Source organism: Pecten maximus, chromosome 3, assembly GCF_902652985.1.
Source record: "Pecten maximus chromosome 3, xPecMax1.1, whole genome shotgun sequence".
Lineage (NCBI taxonomy): Eukaryota > Metazoa > Mollusca > Bivalvia > Pectinida > Pectinidae > Pecten > Pecten maximus.
In genome coordinates, this window is record NC_047017.1 from 41,451,033 (window position 1) to 41,473,764 (window position 22,732).

At 37.9% G+C, this 22,732-nt stretch overlaps 1 protein-coding gene across 1 annotated transcript in view; it reads left to right on the top strand.

Moving 5' to 3' along the window:
- Positions 1-1,819: 1,819 nt before the first annotated feature.
- Positions 1,820-22,732, top strand: part of LOC117324204 (potassium voltage-gated channel subfamily H member 1-like) — a 78,585-nt gene continuing 57,672 nt past the window's right edge. The window contains exon 1 of the mRNA XM_033879945.1: positions 1,820-2,262. Coding sequence (XP_033735836.1) covers positions 2,184-2,262 — 79 coding nt within the window. The 5' untranslated portion in view covers positions 1,820-2,183. The remainder of the gene's footprint in view (positions 2,263-22,732) is intronic.

A 22,732-nucleotide genomic window follows, 5' to 3' on the forward strand; every position in this document is an offset into this window, starting at 1 on the left:
ACAGTAACGTTAAATTGTCCCTCGATTGAGATACAAGTGATGCGTGTTAGAGACAATACATTGATTGTTTCAGAAACCATGCAGAGGGCCTCAAATCAATATTGAATTAGAAAAATGGGGTCGTATACAAAACAATGATACAAAAGTTCGTGTTCCTTGAATTAATTACTGTCTATAAATAAATAAATAAATAAATAAATAAATAGATAGATAGATAGAGAAAAATAAATAAATAAATGAATAGATAGATAAATAGATAGATAGATAGATAGATAAATAAATAGATAGATAAATAAATAGATAAATAAATAAATAAATAAATAAATAAATAGATAAATAGATAGATAGATAGATAAATAAATAGATAGATAGATAAATAAATAAATAGATAAATAAATAGATAAATAAATAAATAAATAAATAAATAAATAAAAAAATAAATAAATAAATAGATAAATAAATAGATAAATAAATAAAATACTGTTTGATGCCAATTAGAAAATGATCAGCAGTTTACTTACAGCTTGATACGAAAAGTTCAAAATGTAATTGAAGGACCATGTGTTGACCAGCACTAATAATAAAAAATGTTGATATAAGTCAGGACTCATTTTGGTATTTTCTAAAGCGATAAACTACTTAGTCAGGGTTTCTGAAAATACTATTGGTCATTAGTATAAAATATTTAAAACCAGAGGTTTCTACGGGACACCCTTCATTGTACACCGCCGACTGGCCAAGTTCAACAACTTGAATGTACATGTATCGCCGACATTTTTAGAGTCTGGGCGAGTTCAACCGATTCGATGTAAGATGTACACCGTCGACATTTAAGACTCTGAGCGAGTTCAACCGATTCGATGTACACCGCTCTGAGCGAGTTCAACCGATTCGATGTCCACAATGTACACCGCCGACATTTGACACTCTGAACGAGTTCAACCGATTCGATGTACACCGCTCTGAGCGAGTTCAACCGATTCGATGTACACCGCCGACATTTGAGACTCTGAGCGAGTTTAACCGATTCAATTGAAAAGTGTTTAACACTTGTCGTTATTGCACAAAATAATAATAATAATAATAAAAACATAATATAGGCAATTGTCATTTTAATCTATTATTGGCAATAATCGGCCAGGTATGATAGTCTATAGTCATCCTCGTGTATCGTGACATCTGTCGTCCTTAATAACACCTGCTTGGCTAATACCTAGACAGAGATCGAAGTTTTGTACGCTCGATAACTGTCAAATAAAACACCGTACCTGTGTTTATACGTTATTAACGTAACTCGGCAGTACTTCCTATTTCTCTCCTCACGATACTAAAGAGTTCCGATCGATACCCTTTGATGTACGCTATGCTGGCCTGGGATGCTGGATACTTGGTATTTTAGTTTGGGTGCTGAGCCGGGGCGGTGACAACACAGTGTAAGCGACATTACTGGCCGTTCTGTAAAAACTCAATGACATGCTATCGACCGGCGAGTGATGCCAGGGCGGCCCTCCGATAACGTTAAGTTAAGTGGTTCCATATTAATTATTCAGTATATACTATTGTGACAAAAATCAATACACGCTATAGAAAAATATTTCCCGCTGCTACCAACTGCTAATAGTGTTTTTCTCTTAATATACACCTTCACTTTACTCAGTACAGACTCTCTACGACTTCTTCCCCTTACCGACACGTCAGTCCAAAGTTTCCGACTTGGACTTGACGCGAATCTGACTAGCAGCGATAACCATTTAGTGTCGAAATGGCGAATAATTTATGAAAACATAGCTTTTTGAGCTAGTCACTACGATGAATCGTTAATGGGCGAGTGTCACGGTGTCGTCATGGTGACGAGCGCATCATAGCTTCAGTCTTGTCGTAAATTAGCGACATGAAACAATTTCTGGCAGGTAGACATAATTACCTGTAACAGACATGCGCAAACGGAGAAATAAGATTATTAATAATTAAGTCGGTTTCCAAACGCTTTTACCTGGAGACAGGAATTGTAGCAGAGTGGTGTCCAGTCAAGATGGAGACTCCCTGATATTTTGGTCGTGACTCTAAGGATGGTTACAGTGTATTAGTGATACAGGTAGGCCAGTGGTCACACCTGAAAGGATGCTGTGGATGTGACTTAGTGCTACTGTTTGTGTGGGTAGGAGTCTCAACCCCACCCAAACATGCCCGGGGCTAGACGGGGCCTCGTGGCCCCACAAAATACATTTTTGGAAAATATAATCAGGCGATCCAGTGGCCAACGTAAGTACCGTTTTGTGATGAGGAAAATTCTTATGTTTTTGTGAAAATGTTTTAGTCTTTTCTACATATTTCCCCCCTATTCTAATATTTCAGCCAATCTTCGGGTGTCTACATGGAGTATGGAAGCGGTTCAGATTTTGATAGCTTTTTTTGTCACTCAATTTCAATTTCCTGAAAACGGGATATACGTTACGTCTGAAATTTTGAAACCTTATCAATTTGTTTTCACGGCTATATTTCTCGGAACCCGTCTATATTATGTTCCATGGCGGATTAAACAGATTTCGGAACACTGGTACACTATTATTGTAAGTCCCAGGAAGGAATCCATGTAGTGCTATACAGTCCACGGCCAGGTTAAGGTTCGTGTCAGAAAGGATTGTAACTAACTTGTGTTTTATTCGGAGAAAGGAAAACCATTTTGTTCAATATATTGAATATACATATCAAATCGCCACCGGCCTATTCCGTACAAACATTACATAACAGCCCGTACTTAGTAAGAGGATCAAAACCAGCATTACAACAATGTACTTATAAATAATATCTACCTTCCAACAGTTGCAGTTCACCTAGCCACTAAGTATCCGTGATCATTATAAAATGGAATTTTGTATATATATAGTTTTCTTTTGGTTAATACTTTGTTTTAGCTAGGATATGCTTTTCTGTTAGCTAAATGTTTAAACTACTACGATAGGTTATCTTAGCTAAAGGTTTTAAACGATATGTTTTCTGTTAGCTAAATGTTTAAACTAGGATAAGTTCTCTTAGCTTAAGTTTTAAATTACGATATGTTTTCTGTTAGCTTAAGGTTTAAACTAAGATAAGTTCTCTTAGCTAAAATTTTAAATTACGAGATGTTTTCTGTTAGCTAAAGGTTTAAATTATGATATTTTCTGTTAGCTAAAGTTTTAAATTATTATATGTTTTTTTAGATGAAGGTGTAAACCTCATGGGTTAGTTATTTATAATGTTTGAATACAACCTTGGAGTAATACCGATTACAATGACACAATACACAATATTAACAAAAGCAGCGTTACTCAATAAATGATTGATCTTATTCTGGTTTTATTGAGTTTAAAAACCAAAAATCCATTATAATTAAATGTTAAACTTCCAGTTCAATGTGTACATTCCATACTTATATAATTACTGTATCGAATAGCTTCATTTGCAATTTTACGCGTCCTTTTAACACAACAATTTGTGTGTAAAGTAGCGTTAGGCAATGTTTGGTGTATATGTGTAAAGTAGTACCAGTCAATGTTTGGTGTATATGTGTAAAGTAGTACCAGTCAATGTTTGGTGTATATGTGTAAAGTAGTACCAGTCAATGTTTGGTGTATATGTGTAAAGTAGTACCAGTCAATGTTTGGTGTATATGTGTAAAGTAGTACCAGTCAATGTTTGGTGTATATGTGTAAAGTAGTACCAGTCAATGTTTTGTGTATATGTGTAAAATAGTACCAGTCAATGTTTGGTGTGTAAAGCAGCGTCAGTCAATGTTTTGTGTATATGTGTAAAGTAGTACCAGTCAATGTTCTGTGTATATGTGTAAAGTAGTACCAGTCAATGTTCTGTGTATATGTGTAAAGCAGCGTCAGTCAATGTTATGTGAAGTTTATCCTATTTTACATTTCCTAATAACTAAAAAAAAGTACAACATATTATACGGTTTCCTTATAACTATGTACCGAGTAATGTAAAGCATATTTAACAAATTCCTTACAGTTTTATAATTTACAACAAATTTTACAACAAATTATACATTTTCGTTGTAACTTGATAATGTAAACAAATGCTGTAATAACTTTACATCGTACAAGATATTCATACCTATTTCTAATAACTTTATATAACCGTTGATGATTTAGACTTCTCACTGTATAACGACTTTATATGGTCCAACGCGTGAAATATGTCCTAATATATCTACAATATATAACAAGTTATTTTATACAGTTCCTATAAATGATATAACGAGCAACAAATTATACATTTCCTTAAAACTGTATAATGTACAAAAAAAAAAAAAAATTACAATTCCTTAAAACTTTGTAATGTACAAACTTATACACTTCCTTAAAACTGTATAACGTACAAAGACTTATACACTTCCATAAAACTATTAAACGTACACAAAATTATACATTTCCTTAAAACTGTATAATGTGCAAAGACTTATACACTTCCATAAAACTGTTAAACGTACACAAAATTATACATTTCCTTAAAACTGTATAATGTACAAAAAATTATATACTTCTTTAAAACTGTATAACGTACAAAAAATTATACATTTTCTTAAATATACAACACGTTACACATGTATATACTTCCTTAAAATTATATAACGTACACAAAATTATACATTACCTTAAAACTGAATATTGTACAAAAAATCACACACTTCCTTAAAACTGTATAAGTTACGAAAAATTATACACGTCCTTAAATATATTACAACACATTATATACTTCCATAAATCTGTTAAACGTACACAAAATTATACATTTCCTTAAAACTGTATAATGTACAGAAACTATACACTTAATTAAAACTTTATAATGTACGAAAAATAATACACTTCCACACCTAATTATATACTTCCTTAAAACTGTATAATGTACACAAAATTATAAAAGAAAATGTCAATGTACAGTATAAATACGTGTAGAGTCGTCTACCCCTGATAACTATATCTACTTTTAACTGTTAATGTGGCTCTGTAATGTGACTCTGTAATGTGGCTCTGTAATGCTCCACTGACAACAGAACTATATGGGCCACAGTTAGTAATATCTTAGTGCACTTTTCAGTTTAATTTAATAAAGAGCTCCAATGGAAACTTGTATAATATAGTTCTTTGTTATAACCAGTCGAACAGTTTCTGTAAGCTTAATTATGTTACTACAACAGATATGGTAAACGGTGACAGTATTCATTGCTAGCTTTGTTATACCAGGGATAATTAATGTTCACGGACCATCGATGAAGCCGTGAACGCCATGTACCGTGTATAAGTATCGACCGACGGCCTGGTAATGTGTGCATTATAAAGATTAATGTTCATCAATACTTGATGAACTAATGACTATAATTATATGTTCAGTTTATGGTGAACTTCATGGTAGGGACTATCATCCCGTTATTGGTAATGTTCAATATTTGGTGAACTACATGGTAGGGACTATCATCCCGTTATTGGTAATGTTCAATATTTGGTAACTACATGGTAGGGACTATCATCCCAGTAAGGTAATGTTCAATATTTGGTAAACTACATGGTAGGGACTATTATCCCAGTAAGGTAATGTTCAATATTTGGTGAACTACATGGTAGGGACTATTATCCCAGTTAGGTAATGTTCAATATTTGGTGAACTACATGGTAGGGACTATCATCCCGTTATTGGTAATGTTCAATATTTGGTGAACTACATGGTAGGGACTATTATCCCAGTAAGGTAATGTTCAATATTTGGTGAACTTCATGGTAGGGACTATTATCCCAGTAAGGTAATGTTCAATATTTGGTGAACTTCATGGTAGGGACTATTATCCCAGTAAGGTAATGTTCAATATTTGGTGAACTACATGGTAGGGACTATTATCCCGGTAAGGTAATGTTCAATATTTGGTAAACTACATGGTAGGGACTATTATCCCGGTATGGTGATGTCCAATGTTTGACGGGTCATGTTGAAGTGAGTGAGATGGTAATACTCGTTTTAGGTGAACTACATTGTAGTTAGTGAGATGGGAATGTTCAATGTTGGGTGACCTATATTGTAGTTAGTGAGATGGGAATGTTCAATGTTGGGTGACCTACATTGTAGTTAGTGAGATGGGAATGTTCAATGTTGGGTGACCTACATTGTAGTTAGTGAGATGGGAATGTTCAATGTTGGGTGACCTATATTGTAGTTAGTGAGATGGGAATGTTCAATGTTGGGTGACCTACATTGTAGTTAGTGAGATGGGAATGTTCAATGTTGGGTGACCTATATTGTAGTTAGTGAGATGGGAATGTTCAATGTTGGGTGACCTACATTGTAGTTAGTGAGATGGGAATGTTCAATGTTGGGTGACCTACATTGTAGTTAGTGAGATGGGAATGTTCAATGTTGGGTGACATACATTGTAGTTAGTGAGATGGGAATGTTCAATGTTGGGTGACATACATTGTAGTTAGTGAGATGGAAATGTTCAATGTTGGGTGACATACATTGTAGTTAGTGAGATGGGAATGTTCAATGTTGGGTGACATACATTGTAGTTAGTGAGATGGGAATGTTCAATGTTGGGTGACATACATTGTAGTTAGTGAGATGGGAATGTTCAATGTTGGGTGACCTACATTGTAGTTAGTGAGATGGGGATGTTCAATGTTGGGTGACCTACATTGTAGTTAGTGAGATGGGAATGTTCAATGTTGGGTGACCTACATTGTAGTTAGTGAGATGGGAATGTTCAATGTTGGGTGACCTACATTGTAGTTAGTGAGATGGGAATGTTCAATGTTGGGTGACCTACATTGTAGTTAGTGAGATGGGAATGTTCAATGTTGGGTGACCTACATTGTAGTTAGTGAGATGGGGATGTTCAATGTTGGGTGACCTACATTGTAGTTAGTGAGATGGGGATGTTCAATGTTGGGTGACCTACATTGTAGTTAGTGAGATGGGAATGTTCAATGTTGGGTGACCTACATTGTAGTTAGTGAGATGGGGATGTTCAATGTTGGGTGACCTACATTGTAGTTAGTGAGATGGGGATGTTCAATGTTGGGTGACCTACAGATACGGGGTAATACCCCGGTATGGTAATGGTCAGTGTTTGGTGACCTACAGATACGGGGTAATACCCCGGTATGGTAATGGTCAGTGTTTGGTGACCTACAGATACGGGGTAATACCCCGGTATGGTAATGGTCAGTGTTTGGTGACCTACAGATACGGAGTAATACCCCGGTATAGTAATATTTAGTGTTTGGTGACCTACAGATACGGAGTAATACCCCGGTATGGTAATGTTTAGTGTTTGGTGACCTACAGATACGGAGTAATACCCCGGTATGGTAATGTTCAGTGTTTGGTGACCTACAGATACGGGGTAATACCCCGGTATGGTAATGTTTAGTGTTTGGTGACCTACAGATACGGAGTAATACCCCGGTATGGTAATGGTCAGTGTTTGGTGACCTACAGATACGGAGTAATACCCCTGGTATGGTAATGGTCAGTGTTTGGTGACCTACAGATACGGAGTAATACCCTGTTATGGTAATGGTCAGTGTTTGGTGACCGACAGATACGGAGTAATACCCTGGTATGGTAATGTTCAGTGTTTGGTGACCGGTATTGTAATGAGAGTGATGGCGATGTTCAATACTAAGCGGAGTAGTGATTGAGAGGATCTCTGCCAGGTACAGCGCGCCAGGTACACGGTATTGACAAGTCCCGTTTATTTCACCCATTGGTTTGTTAATGTGGTAAGATCGATGATAAACTAGTTTGAGGTATCTGTCAACATTCAGACCTTTTTTTAGCGGTAGTCATTTGTGTCATACCAAAGCCATATATTTCATCAAGTACCGTTATCACGTAGGACTAGACCCGTTATAGAGGTTGAGGAAATGATTATAAAACATGGCTCTCTGGTCCATATCCTGGTACATCCACAGACTGAAGTGAACGACATAATTAGTCGGACAAAAATACCCGTATGTATGGAACAATTTAAATAATGTGTTGTGAACGTGGTTACAGATCTGGGCGTATTACACAATAGTAAATATTACCATCTCGTAGCAACACCGTCATCATTGTCTGCCACCACGCCGAGCACGTCATGGTACTAACTGGTAATTTGGAGGTTATATTCCCTAAATTATCGGGTGATTTTGTAAAATCAATGAGTTTTATACAATATGATGTTGTATTGTTTATGGCTTATAGACATAAAATCTACAGGAGGAGGGACATCCAAACAGTCGATGATTTGATAGCATATGTTATACGATACAGTGAAAAATGCATATCTAATAATTTTATATGCCTTTATATCTATTAATCTATAATATAAACCTTCTCAACACATAGTGCGTGTACTTCTCGTGCGACCAAAACTACATTTGTAACTCTCTGTCTTGATGCATCAAGAATATAGAATGAACGAGATATCTTTTAGGTTCAAAATATGTCTAAGATTCAATATATATACCTTTCGAAGCGCTTCTTGGGAATAATGTAAGCTTGGTTACCCATAATGGAATCTGCGTGATGTACATGAAAGGCGACAGTGAGCAGATCAGACAACCGCAAATAGAAGTGAAACTTGTCAAATATTTTCACGTAAAAACGTTATTTAGTGTAATGGTTGAGTTGCCCAGCGATATACCAACGATTCCAGTCACGATAGAGTCATTGATAAATATATCTGTATAAAGCTAATCAATCCATTGGATAAGAGAGAAAATTGAAATAGTAAAATAACGCACTGTGGGTTACCATTCGTGTCCACGAATAGACATATGGTATTGTGGTGTGCACAAACAAAACGTGATTGACAATGTAGGGTCAAGTGTGACATTATCTTCATGCCATTCGAGTTTAGAGAATCTCATTTCACAGTAAATATTCTATTTGCGATACCTGCCAATCAGACCCAAAGATGTCTTTTAGTTAAAGATGTTTTGATCGGTTTATACACTGATTCTGTAGCGTCAAGTCTGATGATTGATAATGTAATATGAGTGTATTGTATTTAAATGGTGTTTGTACACTGGATGTATTTCATCTCAGTTTACATTTTATTATTGTAGTAATGAAGATTACCATTGTGACGATATGGTGATAGATCTAATAATGTTTACCATTGTGACGATATGGTGATACATTTAATTATGTTTACCATTGTGACGATATGGTGATACATTTAATTATGTTTTTACCATTGTGACGATATGGTGATACATTTAATTATGTTTACCATTGTGACGATATGGTGATACATTTAATTATGTTTACCATTGTGACGGTATGGTGATACATTTAATTATGTTTACCATTGTGACGATATGGTGATACATTTAATTATGTTTACCATTGTGACGATATGGTGATACATTTAATTATGTTTACCATTGTGACGGTATGGTGATACATTTAATTATGTTTACCATTGTGACGGTATGGTGATACATTTAATTATGTTTACCATTGTGACGGCATGGTGGTAATTGTGTTGGCCATTGTAGATATTTTGATGTATCTACATGTATTACTTTTGAGGCGATATGAGGACATACACACGGATAACTTTGTGGTATCATTCAACTGGAACCCGGATGTTGGGAGAACATCTGGTTTCTCCCTGTTGCCCCGGAACAAGTACACGTAACCCATCAAAAGTAACAGTCATCCCAGTGCATGCAAATCGTATTCCCCCTCACGGGGCCGCAAGATTGAGCACAAACGACTGTAATTTGAAAATATGTATTTCTATCAAATCTTGTGTCAAACGCAATTGTGTTAAGCTTGCCGGAGCTGTACGTGATAATCCCTGTGGATATTGTTAGAAACCAAGTATTAATGTCAAATGTCAGCAGTGTTTACTGCATAGAAGGAAACTTTACAACTTCCTCTTATGACACGTTACGTGACTTAATGCAAATTCTGATAGTCCCCATACACATCAGAATACATTACCATGTGTACAACACGACCAGTACTCAATATATCACGTGAACGACACGAACATTAGTCAATATAGCACGTGAACAACACGTACAGTATACATTAGTCAATATATCACGTGTTAACACGTACAGTGTACATTAGTCAATATATCAGTTGTAAACACGTACAGTGCACATTAGTCAATATATCACTTGTAAACACGTACAGTGTACATTAGTCAATATATCACGTGTAAACACGTACAGTGTATATTAGTCAATATATCACGTGAACAACACGTACAGTGTACATTAGTCAATATATCACGTGTAAACACGTACAGTTTACAGTAGTCAATATATCACGTGTAAACACGTGCAGTGTACATTAGTCAATATATCACGTGTAAACACGTACAGTTTACAGTAGTCAATATATCACGTGTAAACACGTGCAGTGTACATTAGTCAATATATCACGTGAACAACACGTACAGTGTACATTAGTCAATATATCACGTGTAAACACATACAGTGTACATTAGTCAATATATCACGTGAACGACATGAACAGTGTACATTAGTCAATATATCACTTGTAAACACGTACAGTGTACATTAGTCAATATATCACGTGAACAACACGTACATTGTACATTAGTCAATATAGCACGTGTAAACACGTACAGTGTACATTAGTCAGTATATCACGTGAACAACACGTACAGTGTACAATTGTACATTAGTCAATATATCACGTGTAAACACGTACAGTGTACATTAGTCAATATATCACGTGAACAACACGTACAGTGTACATTAGTCAATATATCACTTGTAAACACGTACAGTGTACATTAGTCAATATATCACGTGTAAACACGTACAGTGTACATTAGTCAATATATCACGTGAACAACACGTACAGTGTACATTAGTCAATATATCACGTGTAAACACGTACAGTGTATATTAGTCAATGCATCACGTGTAAACACGTATAGTGTATATTAGTCAATATAGCACGTGACGACCAACACATACAGTGTACATTAGTCAATATATCACGTGAACAACACGTACAGTGTACATAATCAATATATCACGACGTGTAAACACGTACAGTGTGCACTAGTCAATATATCACGTGAACAACACGTACAGTGTACATTAGTCAATACATCACATACAAAACACGTGTACAAGATGTACGTTGGGTTCAGTACCCCTAGTTCCATCAAAGTTCCATCACCGTGACGATAAGGCCTGTTATCTTGAATCAATGCGTCGGACACTACTCGTTATCGTATGTTTTATACAACACAACAACTACTTTATACCTCTATCGCGTGCCATCGTACGAATTCGTGTACCTGGCGCGCGCTAACCAGCTCAGGTAGTTATTGATTGCCACCATCAATATCAATAGGGACTATATTGTACAGCGACACTACTCTCGGTGAAGTGAAGTGATTGCATAACACAGCGATTGATTTCATTTCAAAATAGATATTCATGTCTAATGCTGAACCCACAGTCTTTCAAACAAAAAAGACTCAGCTGCAATTATTGAATTTAACACCGGAAGTTTACCTCCCTCGACTTAAATTATACGGAATGGCACACCGGAAGTACATGGAATAGCACACCGGAAGTACAAGCTCCCGGAGAGTAAAGTTTTATAATAGAGAAATATCTCATTAAATTCAAGGTTTTAATTTAGGGTTGTTGGTGGAATTTTAAATATATTCAAACTCCCTGATAAGTTATGCAATCTACTTAAAATATAGATGCTAATTCTCACTACGTTATATGAACATCTAACCACATTGCGTAAGGGGTCACGTTAGGATGACCTATGGGATTAACCAATCAAATTACTACTTACATAATCTTTGAAGTGAATTTCGTATGTGCGATGCATAATCTGTCAATCTGTTTCAAGTCATTTCGCCAACAAAGCATATAGCTATATACATGCTGTACCGAAATGGTTAGCTTCAGATGCATGATGTGACGAATGGGTGAGATCGATGACATCGCAAAATTGACAATTCGACCTGAAATGAAATATTGAGGTAACAAAGGTCATTCTGATGTAACCCCGATGTCGTTAGATGTTCATGTAGCGTAGTGAGAATTAACATCTATATTTTAATTAGGTTGTAAGTTATGTTACATCGATAAAGTTGCGATATATTTCCTTAGCGTAAAGATCAGGGAGAACACACTTTTATTTTTCTACCATCAAACTATCACATTGATACGAAGTCAGATTGATATTTCGTGTCAGTCTGTAGTGTATCTACTGTTAAAGTTAGTCTGATATTTCGTGTCTGTCTGTAGTGTCTCTACTGTTAAAGTTAGTCTGATATTTCGTGTCAGTCTGTAGTGTATCTACTGTTAAAGTTAGTCTGATATTTCGTGTCAGTCTGTAGTGTATCAACTGTTAAAGTTAGTCTGATATTTCGTGTCAGTCTGTAGTGTCTCTACTGTGAAAGTTAGTCTGATATTTCGTGTCAGTCTGTAGTGTATCAACTGTTAAAGTTAGTCTGATATTTCGTGTCAGTCTGTAGTGTCTCTACTGTTAAAGTTAGTCTGATATTTCGTGTCAGTCTGTAGTGTATCTACTGTTAAAGTTAGTCTGATATTTCGTGTCTGTCTGTAGTATCTCTACTGTTAAAGTTAGTCTGATATTTCGTGTCAGTCTGTAGTATCTCTACTGTTAAAGTTAGTCTGATATTTCGTGTCAGTCTGTAGTGTCTCTACTGTTAAAGTTAGTCTGATATTTCGTGTCAGTCTGTAGTGTATCTACTGTTAAAGTTAGTCTGATATTTCGTGTCTGTCTGTAGTATCTCTACTGTTAAAGTTAGTCTGATATTTCGTGTCAGTCTGTAGTATCTCTACTGTTAAAGTTAGTCTGATATTTCGTGTCAGTCTGTAGTGTATCTACTGTTAAAGTTAGTCTGATATTTCGTGTCTGTCTGTAGTGTCTCTACTGTTAAAGTTAGTCTGATATTTCGTGTCTGTCTGTAGTGCATCTACTGTTAAAGTTAGTCTGATATTTCGTGTCTGTCTGTAGTGTCTCTACTGTTAAAGTTACTCTGATATTTCGTGTCTGTCTGTAGTGGTGTCTGATATTTCGTGTCTGTCTGTAGTGTATCTACTGTTAAAGTTAGTCTGATATTTCGTGTCTGTCTGTAGTGTCTCTACTGTTAAAGTTAGTCTGATATTTCGTGTCTGTCTGTAGTGTCTCTACTGTTAAAGCCACATACACACGAAGAAACATATATCAATGTTAGCTTTTTACAGTTTTCGGACTTGATACATACCTAACAGATTATCGTGAATCAGAAACTGAAAGAAAATGTGTATTTATGAAAGTATACGGGGAATTCCCAAAAATAATAACTGTGGCTGCCGGACCAAGTTTCTCAGAAAATTAGTCCCACAATGCAACGGCGGGTTTTACAGTCCATACAAAATGGCGGAACGCCGCAAGCGTAGAACTGCGAAAACGCAGACAGATTCTGCCAAATAAAGACACAAAAGTGTGTGGAATCGGCAAAACTCGAGTACTTCCTTAGGAAAGGAAATGATTCGTTGGAACTTAACGAGAGAAGAAGGAATTGACTCGAATTCCGATTTTTCCGGACGTCTACTGGATTGCTGGCTAGCTTTTGAAATTTTCAACTTCACCGATCTAAGATTTTATCAATGTTTTGTTGTATGCATATTGCTACATTTTAAAATTAAGTATTTAAATGTAAACTACAAAATGTATATATATGTTTGTTTATTTTGTTCAGTTACCTGGGTATTATGCGAATATTCTGTTAATATGTTTAATTGAAAGCATTATTAGGCAAAGTTCACGTATGTTCGATATGTAAACAACGGCCATGCATGTGTGTAGTTTATGTGCAGTGCACGTTGTTATAGCCTCGTTCTCGGCTCCGTGACAAATCTCGCTATAACTATAAATGCGGCGAGTTATTTTTATACACTGATGTCTCAGGACTCCCCCGGTCAAGCGTCCACGCCAGTGGTCATTTTAATGTTGGGAGAGCGTGAATGAGCATCTTGGATTGCCATTAATACACGTGTGCAACTAGAATATTAGGTTGTTCGGGAGTGTGTGACTTTAAAGTCAGTCTGATATTTATGTTCTAAACGACAATCTTTATGCCTGAACCGATATTCATTTCCATTCGAGGACAGTGAAACTAAGTACAAGACACCCTATCAGTTCGTAAATATATTTGTATTCCTAAATTCCGTTTGGCACTTGCAGTTCCATGTAATCGTCTAGTAGGTAAATTAAATTACCAGGACAATAAATACCGCTTCATATTAACTGTAAAATGATTCATAACAGTTCTACTCCTGTCAGAAGACCATGGACTAGGGCTTTCCTGACTAACAGACAATTCGTGTGGCTATTTTGAAGTCAGAGACAAAACTCAATTTAGAACTTGAGTCACGTCAAGGTACCAGCCTTGTAGAAATGGAGAGAAAATTTAATTGATGTCGGTGGAACAATTCTGGCGTCTTTATAATTGTCAGTTGTTTCTATTCCTGCTTCAGTTAACTCATTCTCCTACTACACGTGAGCCGAACATGCTCTTAGCATGATAAATAAAAACCGGGGATATTGATGGATGGATTGTCTTTCCTGGCGAAATCTATTTGTTTTAACCAAGTTATCCACAGAAAAAGTCCCTCTGCTCAATAACGTTTTATACGCCATACAAACCTTTTTATTGCGTTAAGCCAAACACCCACTGTCTACGTATTTGTAAAACTGCGATTATCTAAGCAATTATAAGTCCAAGTTGTCTCTGTAAAAAAATAATAAAATTTCAGACGTAATGAAATTAAAGGTGAGATAGTGAAACTGGTATTTGTGAAAGGCGGCCTTCTTCAGAAGCATTCATTTCGTAGCAAATGATATTGTATCATCACAGAGCCTGGAAATCAAACCCGATTGATCATATCAACTTTAAAAAATCGTTGTAAGACTGTGATCTTGAATGGTCACTGAATGTTTACTAAACAAAAATCACGTATCAGTGTCATTTTTGTGCTTTTACAGACATGCGTACATGCATTTGTAGCATTCGAGACCTTTGTATTCCGACATTCTGAGTATTCCACTATCCTTTAATATTCGTCTTGTGTAACATATTGATACTGAAGTCTACCTAATAAAAGCTACTTGTGATCTGACTCGAAAGTTGTATCCCATGTAATGTCGGACTGGTTTCACTGTACAATCGGTTTCAGGTCGAGGCTGAGCCAAACAGCCGGAATATTTATGCCCTCACGGATTGGTGTGTAGCGGAAGTGTTAAACAGGGTCAAAGAAGCAGAGAGTGATTTCGTCTTGTAAGGCCACAAACAATCAAAACAGCTTCGGCATTTTAGAGCGAAATTAATTATTAATGTATATCCCTATTCCCTTCAATGATTTTACAATTATCTTCAGAAATCAATTAAGAGCCGGATGTTTATGTTTTTGCGAACGAGTTCATTGCGTCCACTCGATCAAATTCGCAGACTAGCTAATGGGAGTAGACTTAGGAATCTTGGAGTAAGCTGGAAGCTTTGGTAAGTCTGCCCAAGATCTAAGGACACATGTACGATGCGGTGTCTACGAAAGAAGGGCAACTAACGGGCGGATTTATAGTGTCATCACACTGAACGGCTAAACCTGGACATGATAGCATGACATCCCACACAGTCACGTGATGATAAGAACGGTACAAACAAGCTGACGATATTAACATCATTTTAGAACTGTGACAAAAGCTTTCGTACGATCACAATTAAGTGTTGAAACAACGTAACCGAGCCAATACGTTTGTGTTGTAGACATTGAGATCTGATACTCGAGTCACGGGGTCCGATACCATTGTCATTGTGTTGTAGACCTTGAGTATCGGGGGTCCGATACCATTGTCATTGTGTTGTAGACCTTGAGTCACGGGGGTCCGATACCATTGTCTTTGTGTTGTAGACCTTGAACCCCGGGAGTCTGATACCATTGTCATTGTGTTGTAGACCTTGAGTCACGGGGGTCCGATACTATTGTCATTGTGTTGTAGACCTTTAGTCTCGGGGTCCGATACCATTGTCATTGTGTTGTAGACATTGAGTCACGGGGGTCCGATACCATTGTCATTGTGTTGTTTGAGTGACGGGGATCCGATACCATTTTCATTGTGTTGTAGACCTTGAGTCACGGGGGTCCGATACCTTTGTCATTGCGTTGTAGACCTTGAACCCCGGGGGTCTGATAGCTTTGTCATTGTGTTGTAGACCTTGAGTCACGGGGGTCCGATACCATTGTCATTGTGTTGTAGACCTTGAGTCACGGGGGTCCGATACCATTGCCATTGTGTTGTAGACCTTGAGTCACGGAGGTCCGATACCATTGTCATTGTGTTGTAGACCTTGAGTCACGGGGGTCCGATACCATTGTCATTGTGTTGTAGACCTTGAGTCACGGGGGTCCGATACCATTGTCATTGTGTTGAAGACCTAGAACCCCGGGGTCTGATACCATTGTCATTGTGTTGTAGACCTTGTGTCTCGGTGGTCTGATACCTTTGTCATTGTGTTGTAGACCTTGAGTCTCGGGGGTCTGATACCTTTGTCATTGTGTTGTAGACGTTGAGTCTCGGGGGTCTGATACCATTGTCATTGTGTTGTAGACCTTGAGTCTCGGGGATCTGATACCTTTGTCATTGTGTTGTAGACCTTGAGTCTCGGGGGTCTGATACCTTTGTCATTGTGTTGTAGACCTTGAGTCTCGGGGGTCTGATACCATTGTCATTGTGTTGTAGACCTTGGGTCTCGGTGGTCTGATACCATTGTCATTGTGTTGTAGGCTTTGAGTCTCGGGGGTCTGATACCATTGTCATTGTGTTGTAGACCTTGAGTCTCGGGGGTCTTATTGTAGTCCTGGAGTCTCGGGGGTCTGATACTATTGTCATTGTGTTGTAGACCTTTAGTCTCGGGGTCCGATACCATTGTCATTGTGTTGTAGACATTGAGTCACGGGGGTCCGATACCATTGTCATTGTGTTGTAGACGTTGAGTCTCGGGGTCTGATACTATTGTCATTGTGTTGTAGACCTTGAACCCCGGGGGTCTGATACCATTGTCATTGTGTTGTAGACCTTGAGTCACGGGGGTCCGATACTATTGTCATTGTGTTGTAGACCTTTAGTCTCGGGGTCCGATACCATTGTCATTGTGTTGTAGACATTGAGTCACGGGGGTCCGATACCATTGTCATTGTGTTGTTTGAGTGACGGGGATCCGATACCATTTTCATTGTGTTGTAGACCTTGAGTCACGGGGGTCCGATACCTTTGTCATTGCGTTGTAGACCTTGAACCCCGGGGGTCTGATAGCTTTGTCATTGTGTTGTAGACCTTGAGTCTCGGTGGTCTGATACCTTTGTCATTGTGTTGTAGACCTTGAGTCTCGGGGGTCCGATACCATTGTCATTGTGTTGTAGACCTTGAGTCACGGGGGTCCGATACCATTGCCATTGTGTTGTAGACCTTGAGTCACGGAGGTCCGATACCATTGTCATTGTGTTGTAGACCTTGAGTCACGGGGGTCCGATACCATTGTCATTGTGTTGTAGACCTTGAGTCACGGGGGTCCGATACCATTGTCATTGTGTTGTAGACCTAGAACCCCGGGGTCTGATACCATTGTCATTGTGTTGTAGACCTTGTGTCACGGTGGTCTGATACCTTTGTCATTGTGTTGTAGACCTTGAGTCTCGGGGGTCTGATACCTTTGTCATTGTGTTGTAGACGTTGAGTCTCGGGGGTCTGATACCATTGTCATTGTGTTGTAGACCTTGAGTCTCGGGGATCTGATACCTTTGTCATTGTGTTGTAGACCTTGAGTCTCGGGGGTCTGATACCTTTATCATTGTGTTGTAGACCTTGAGTCTCGGGGGTCTGATACCATTGTCATTGTGTTGTAGACCTTGAGTCTCGGTGGTCTGATACCATTGTCATTGTGTTGTAGGCTTTGAGTCTCGGGGGTCTGATACCATTGTCATTGTGTTGTAGACCTGGAGTCTCGGGGGTCCGATACCATTGTCATTGTGTTGTAGACCTGGAGTCTAGGGGGTCCTATACCATTGTCATTGTGTTGTAGGCTTTGAGTCTCGAAGGTCTGATTGTAGACCTAGAGTCTCGGGGGTCCGATACCTTTGTCATTGTGTTGTAGACCGAGAGTCTCGGGGGTCCGATACCTTTGATTGCTATGAAATATTGTTGCCTTACAAATATCTGTGTGTTGGCCGGTCGCTTGGCCCGGTCTATAGCTCAAGTAGGTTACGTATCATTGCTGTTTTACGTTTTCCTGGAAACAAAGTTAACATTTAACCCAAATAAAGTAAAGATAAATTTACCTTCCTTTTTACAATTAGCATTCAAAGAAAGTGGAGAAATCGGTAAGGGTTGTTTGAACTTTCAGGGCATTTTGTTTTATTAATTGTTTGAGTTGAGTCAGAATTGTCAGTGATACTTACGGAACCTACTGTACAGGTACTTATTGTCAGTGATACTTATATAACCTACTGTACAGGTACTTATTGTCAGTGATACGTATATAACCTACTGTACAGGTACTTATTGTCAGTGATACGTATATAACCTACTGTACAGGTACTTATTGTCAGTGATACTTATATAACCTACTGTACAGGTACTACTTATTGTCAGTGATACTTATATAACCTACTGTACAGGTACTTATTGTCAGTGATACTTATATAACCTACTGTACAGGTACTTATTGTCGGTGATACGTATATAACCTACTGTACAGGTACTTATTGTCGGTGATACGTATATAACCTACTGTACAGGTACTTATTGTCAGTGATACTTATATAACCTAGTGTACAGGTACTTATTGTCAGTGATACGTATATAACCTACTGTACAGGTACTTATTGTCAGTGATACGTATATAACCTACTGTACAGGTACTTATTGTCAGTGATACTTATATAACCTACTGTACAGGTACTTATTGTCGGTGATACTTATATAACCTACTGTACAGGTACTAATTGTCAGTGATACTTATATGACCTACTGTACAGGTAAATATTGTCAGTGATACTTATATAACCTACTGTTCAGGTACTTATTGTCAGTGATACTTATATAACCTACTGTACAGGTACTTATTGTCAGTGATACTTATATAACCTACTGTATAGGTACTTATTGTCGGTGATACTTATATAACCTACTGTACAGGTACATGTACTTATTGTCAGTGATACTTATATAACCTACTGTACAGGTACATATTGAACATTTTAGGAATGCCATGTGATATCGATATTGAAAAAAAATGTTAACATTAGATGAAACTATGGTAAATAAATAGGTCATTAACAATGTATATCAACTGAATTATTCGTGATTTTTACGAGCTAGGTTATCATACATGTGTATAAATCGGATTATTAATGATTTTTACGAGCTAGGTTATCATTAATGTGTATAAACTGGATAATTAGTGATTTTTACGAGCTAGGTTATCATTAATGTGTATAAACTGGATAATTGGAGATGTTTATAAATTGGGTTATTGGTGATTGGTAATGCATGTAAGATGGGTTATTGGTGGTTGGTAATAATATAAACTGGGTTATTGGTGGTTGGTAATAATATAAACTGGGTTATTGGTGGTTGGTAATAATATAAACTGGGTTATTGGTGGTTGGTAATAATATAAACTGGGTTATTGGTGGTTGGTAATAATATAAACTGGGTTATTGGTGGTTGGTAATAATATAAACTGGGTTATTGGTGGTTGGTAATAATAAAAACTAGGTTATTGGTGGTTGGTAATAATATAAACTGGGTTATTGGTGGTTGGTAATAATATAAACTGGGTTATTGGTGGTTGGTAATAATATAAACTGGGTTATTGGTGGTTGGTAATAATAAAAACTAGGTTATTGGTGGTTGGTAATAATATAAACTGGGTTATTGGTGGTTGGTAATAATATAAACTGGGTTATTGGTGGTTGGTAATAATATAAACTGGGTTATTGGTGGTTGGTAATAATATAAACTGGGTTATTGGTGGTTGGTAATAATATAAACTAGGTTATTGGTGGTTGGTAATAATATAAACTGGGTTATTGGTGGTTGGTAATAATATAAACTGGGTTATTGGTGGTTGGTAATAATATAAACTGGGTTATTGGTGGTTGGTAATAATATAAACTGGGTTATTGGTGGTTGGTTATACTATAAACTAGGTTACTGGCATTAAAGAAAGTCCGTCTTTTACCTGACACATAATGTTTTGACGCATGCGCATGCCATCCAAATAAAGGGACTCCTGCTGGTATCGTCTGTGGCGATGGCAATATGATCATAAGTCTCGCGCTGACTTCCGCTCTCGGCCTTGGCAAACCAGAGACATAATGCTCAGGGGACGAAATATTAATATCATTTATCAAATACATAAAAAATCTACATTTCCAAGTTGAAGTTTGGTTGATATGAGTCGGTATAAGGGAACCCGCTGGGGCAGTCTGCTGAACGGGAAACAGTACGTCTGAGTGTATATCATATATGAATCAATCTCGCTCGGCTTTATTTGAGCGCGATCGTGTGACAAAATAACGACTGAATATCTGTTGTTTTGTGTGATTTATCGACAATTGATATTCCGATTGGGCTTTAATACATAGCGACAAAACATACGATATGGGAATGTCGTAGTCATGAGGTGTGTGATAACCTAGTCTCGTCATCACACGTGTGTAATAACGTAGGCGCGTCATCACACGTGTGTAATAACGTAGGCGGGTAATCACACGTGAGTAATAACCTAGTCTCGTCCCCACACGTGTGTGATAATGTGGTCTCGTGATCACATGTGTTACGTCGGCCATAGAGACACAGACATGATACTTTACACTGAGGTTACGTCGGCCATAGAGACACGGACAGGATACTTTACACTGATGTTACGTCGGCCACAGAGACACGGACAGGATACTTTATACTGATGTTACGTCGGCCATATAGACACGGACAGGATACTTTACACTGAGGTTACGTCGGCCATAGAGACACGGACAGGATACTTTACACTGAGGTTACGTCGGCCATAGAGACACGGACAGGATACTTTACACTGATGTTACGTCGGCCACAGAGACACGGACAGGATACTTTATACTGATGTTACGTCGGCCATAGAGACACGGACAGGATACTTTACACTGAAGTTACGTCGGCCACAGAGACACGGACAGGATACTTTACACTGATGTTACGTCGGCCACAGAGACACGGACAGGATACTTTACACTGATGTTACGTCGGCCACAGAGACACGGACAGGATACTTTACACTGAGGTTACGTCGGCCACAGAGACACGGACAGGATACTTTACACTGATGTTACGTCGGCCACAGAGACACAGACATGATACTTTACACTGAGGTTACGTCGGCCATAGAGACACGGACAGGATACTTTACACTGATGTTACGTCGGCCATAGAGACACGGACAGGATACTTTACAATGAGGTTACGTCGGCCAAAGAGACACGGACAGGATACTTTACACTGATGTTACGTCGGCCACAGAGACACAGACATGATACTTTACACTGAGGTTACGTCGGCCACAGAGACACATACATGATACTTTACACTGAGGTTACGTCGGCCACAGAGACACGGACAGGATACTTTACACTGAGGTTACGTCGGCCATAGAGACACGGACAGGATACTTTACACTGAGGTTACATCGACTAAGGATGTTTGTGAAGACGAATTTATTATCCATGAAAACCCTTTGTGTTTGTTTCGTTCAGCAAATATCTCTTCAGTGACAACGAACCATCTTAAAACACCATGATTTTGTTCAATACGCACTTTTTTCTAATTAATAATACAATGCATCATTGTCTTGAGGGATTTAAGCGACTTCTGGGAAACATCCGTTAATTCAAGCATTTTAATCCATACCAAAGTCAATAAATATTTTCGGAGCTGCAACCATAATTCATCTCCTTCAATACTTAAATCCACCCACTGGAAAATGATGCCGTGTTACAAAATCAGTGACGAATCTGGCAAACAAAAGTGAAACAGATGTCCGTTTGGTTGCGAGTCATGGCGAGCTAGGTCTTGAGTGATTACTTCTAGATATGTAACTAAAACGACAAATGATGACTTACTTACTGCTTATCTCGGACCATAATACTCAACAATAGTCTGTACACCGTCATCTACTACATAATCCCGTTACTACCACCCCGAACAGTATCATGTAAAGTGGACTCAGTCATAGGAGCGCGCACAAGGAACCCTGGGAATGTTGTTCGTGTGCCTGGGCATCACTGCCTGTTTGATGAAGTGATTATGATCACAATATTTTTGTATAATAGGTATTAACATGTCTGCGCACATGCGCCAAAACTAAGATATCTATGACATGTATGTGCCTAATTTTTGATATCCAAGACATGTCTGCGCTCAAGCTCTGATAATTACATGTATGGCATATCTGTGCACACGCGCCCAAGCGCTCATATCTATGAGATGTATGCGCACACGATCCCAAGATCTATAATCTAAGTCATATATGCGGCGAAGCTCTGATATTCATTACAAGTCTGGGGCCAAGCTCTGTTATCTATGACAAGTCTGGGGCCAAGCTCTGTTATCTATGACAAGTCTGGGGCCAAGCTCTGTT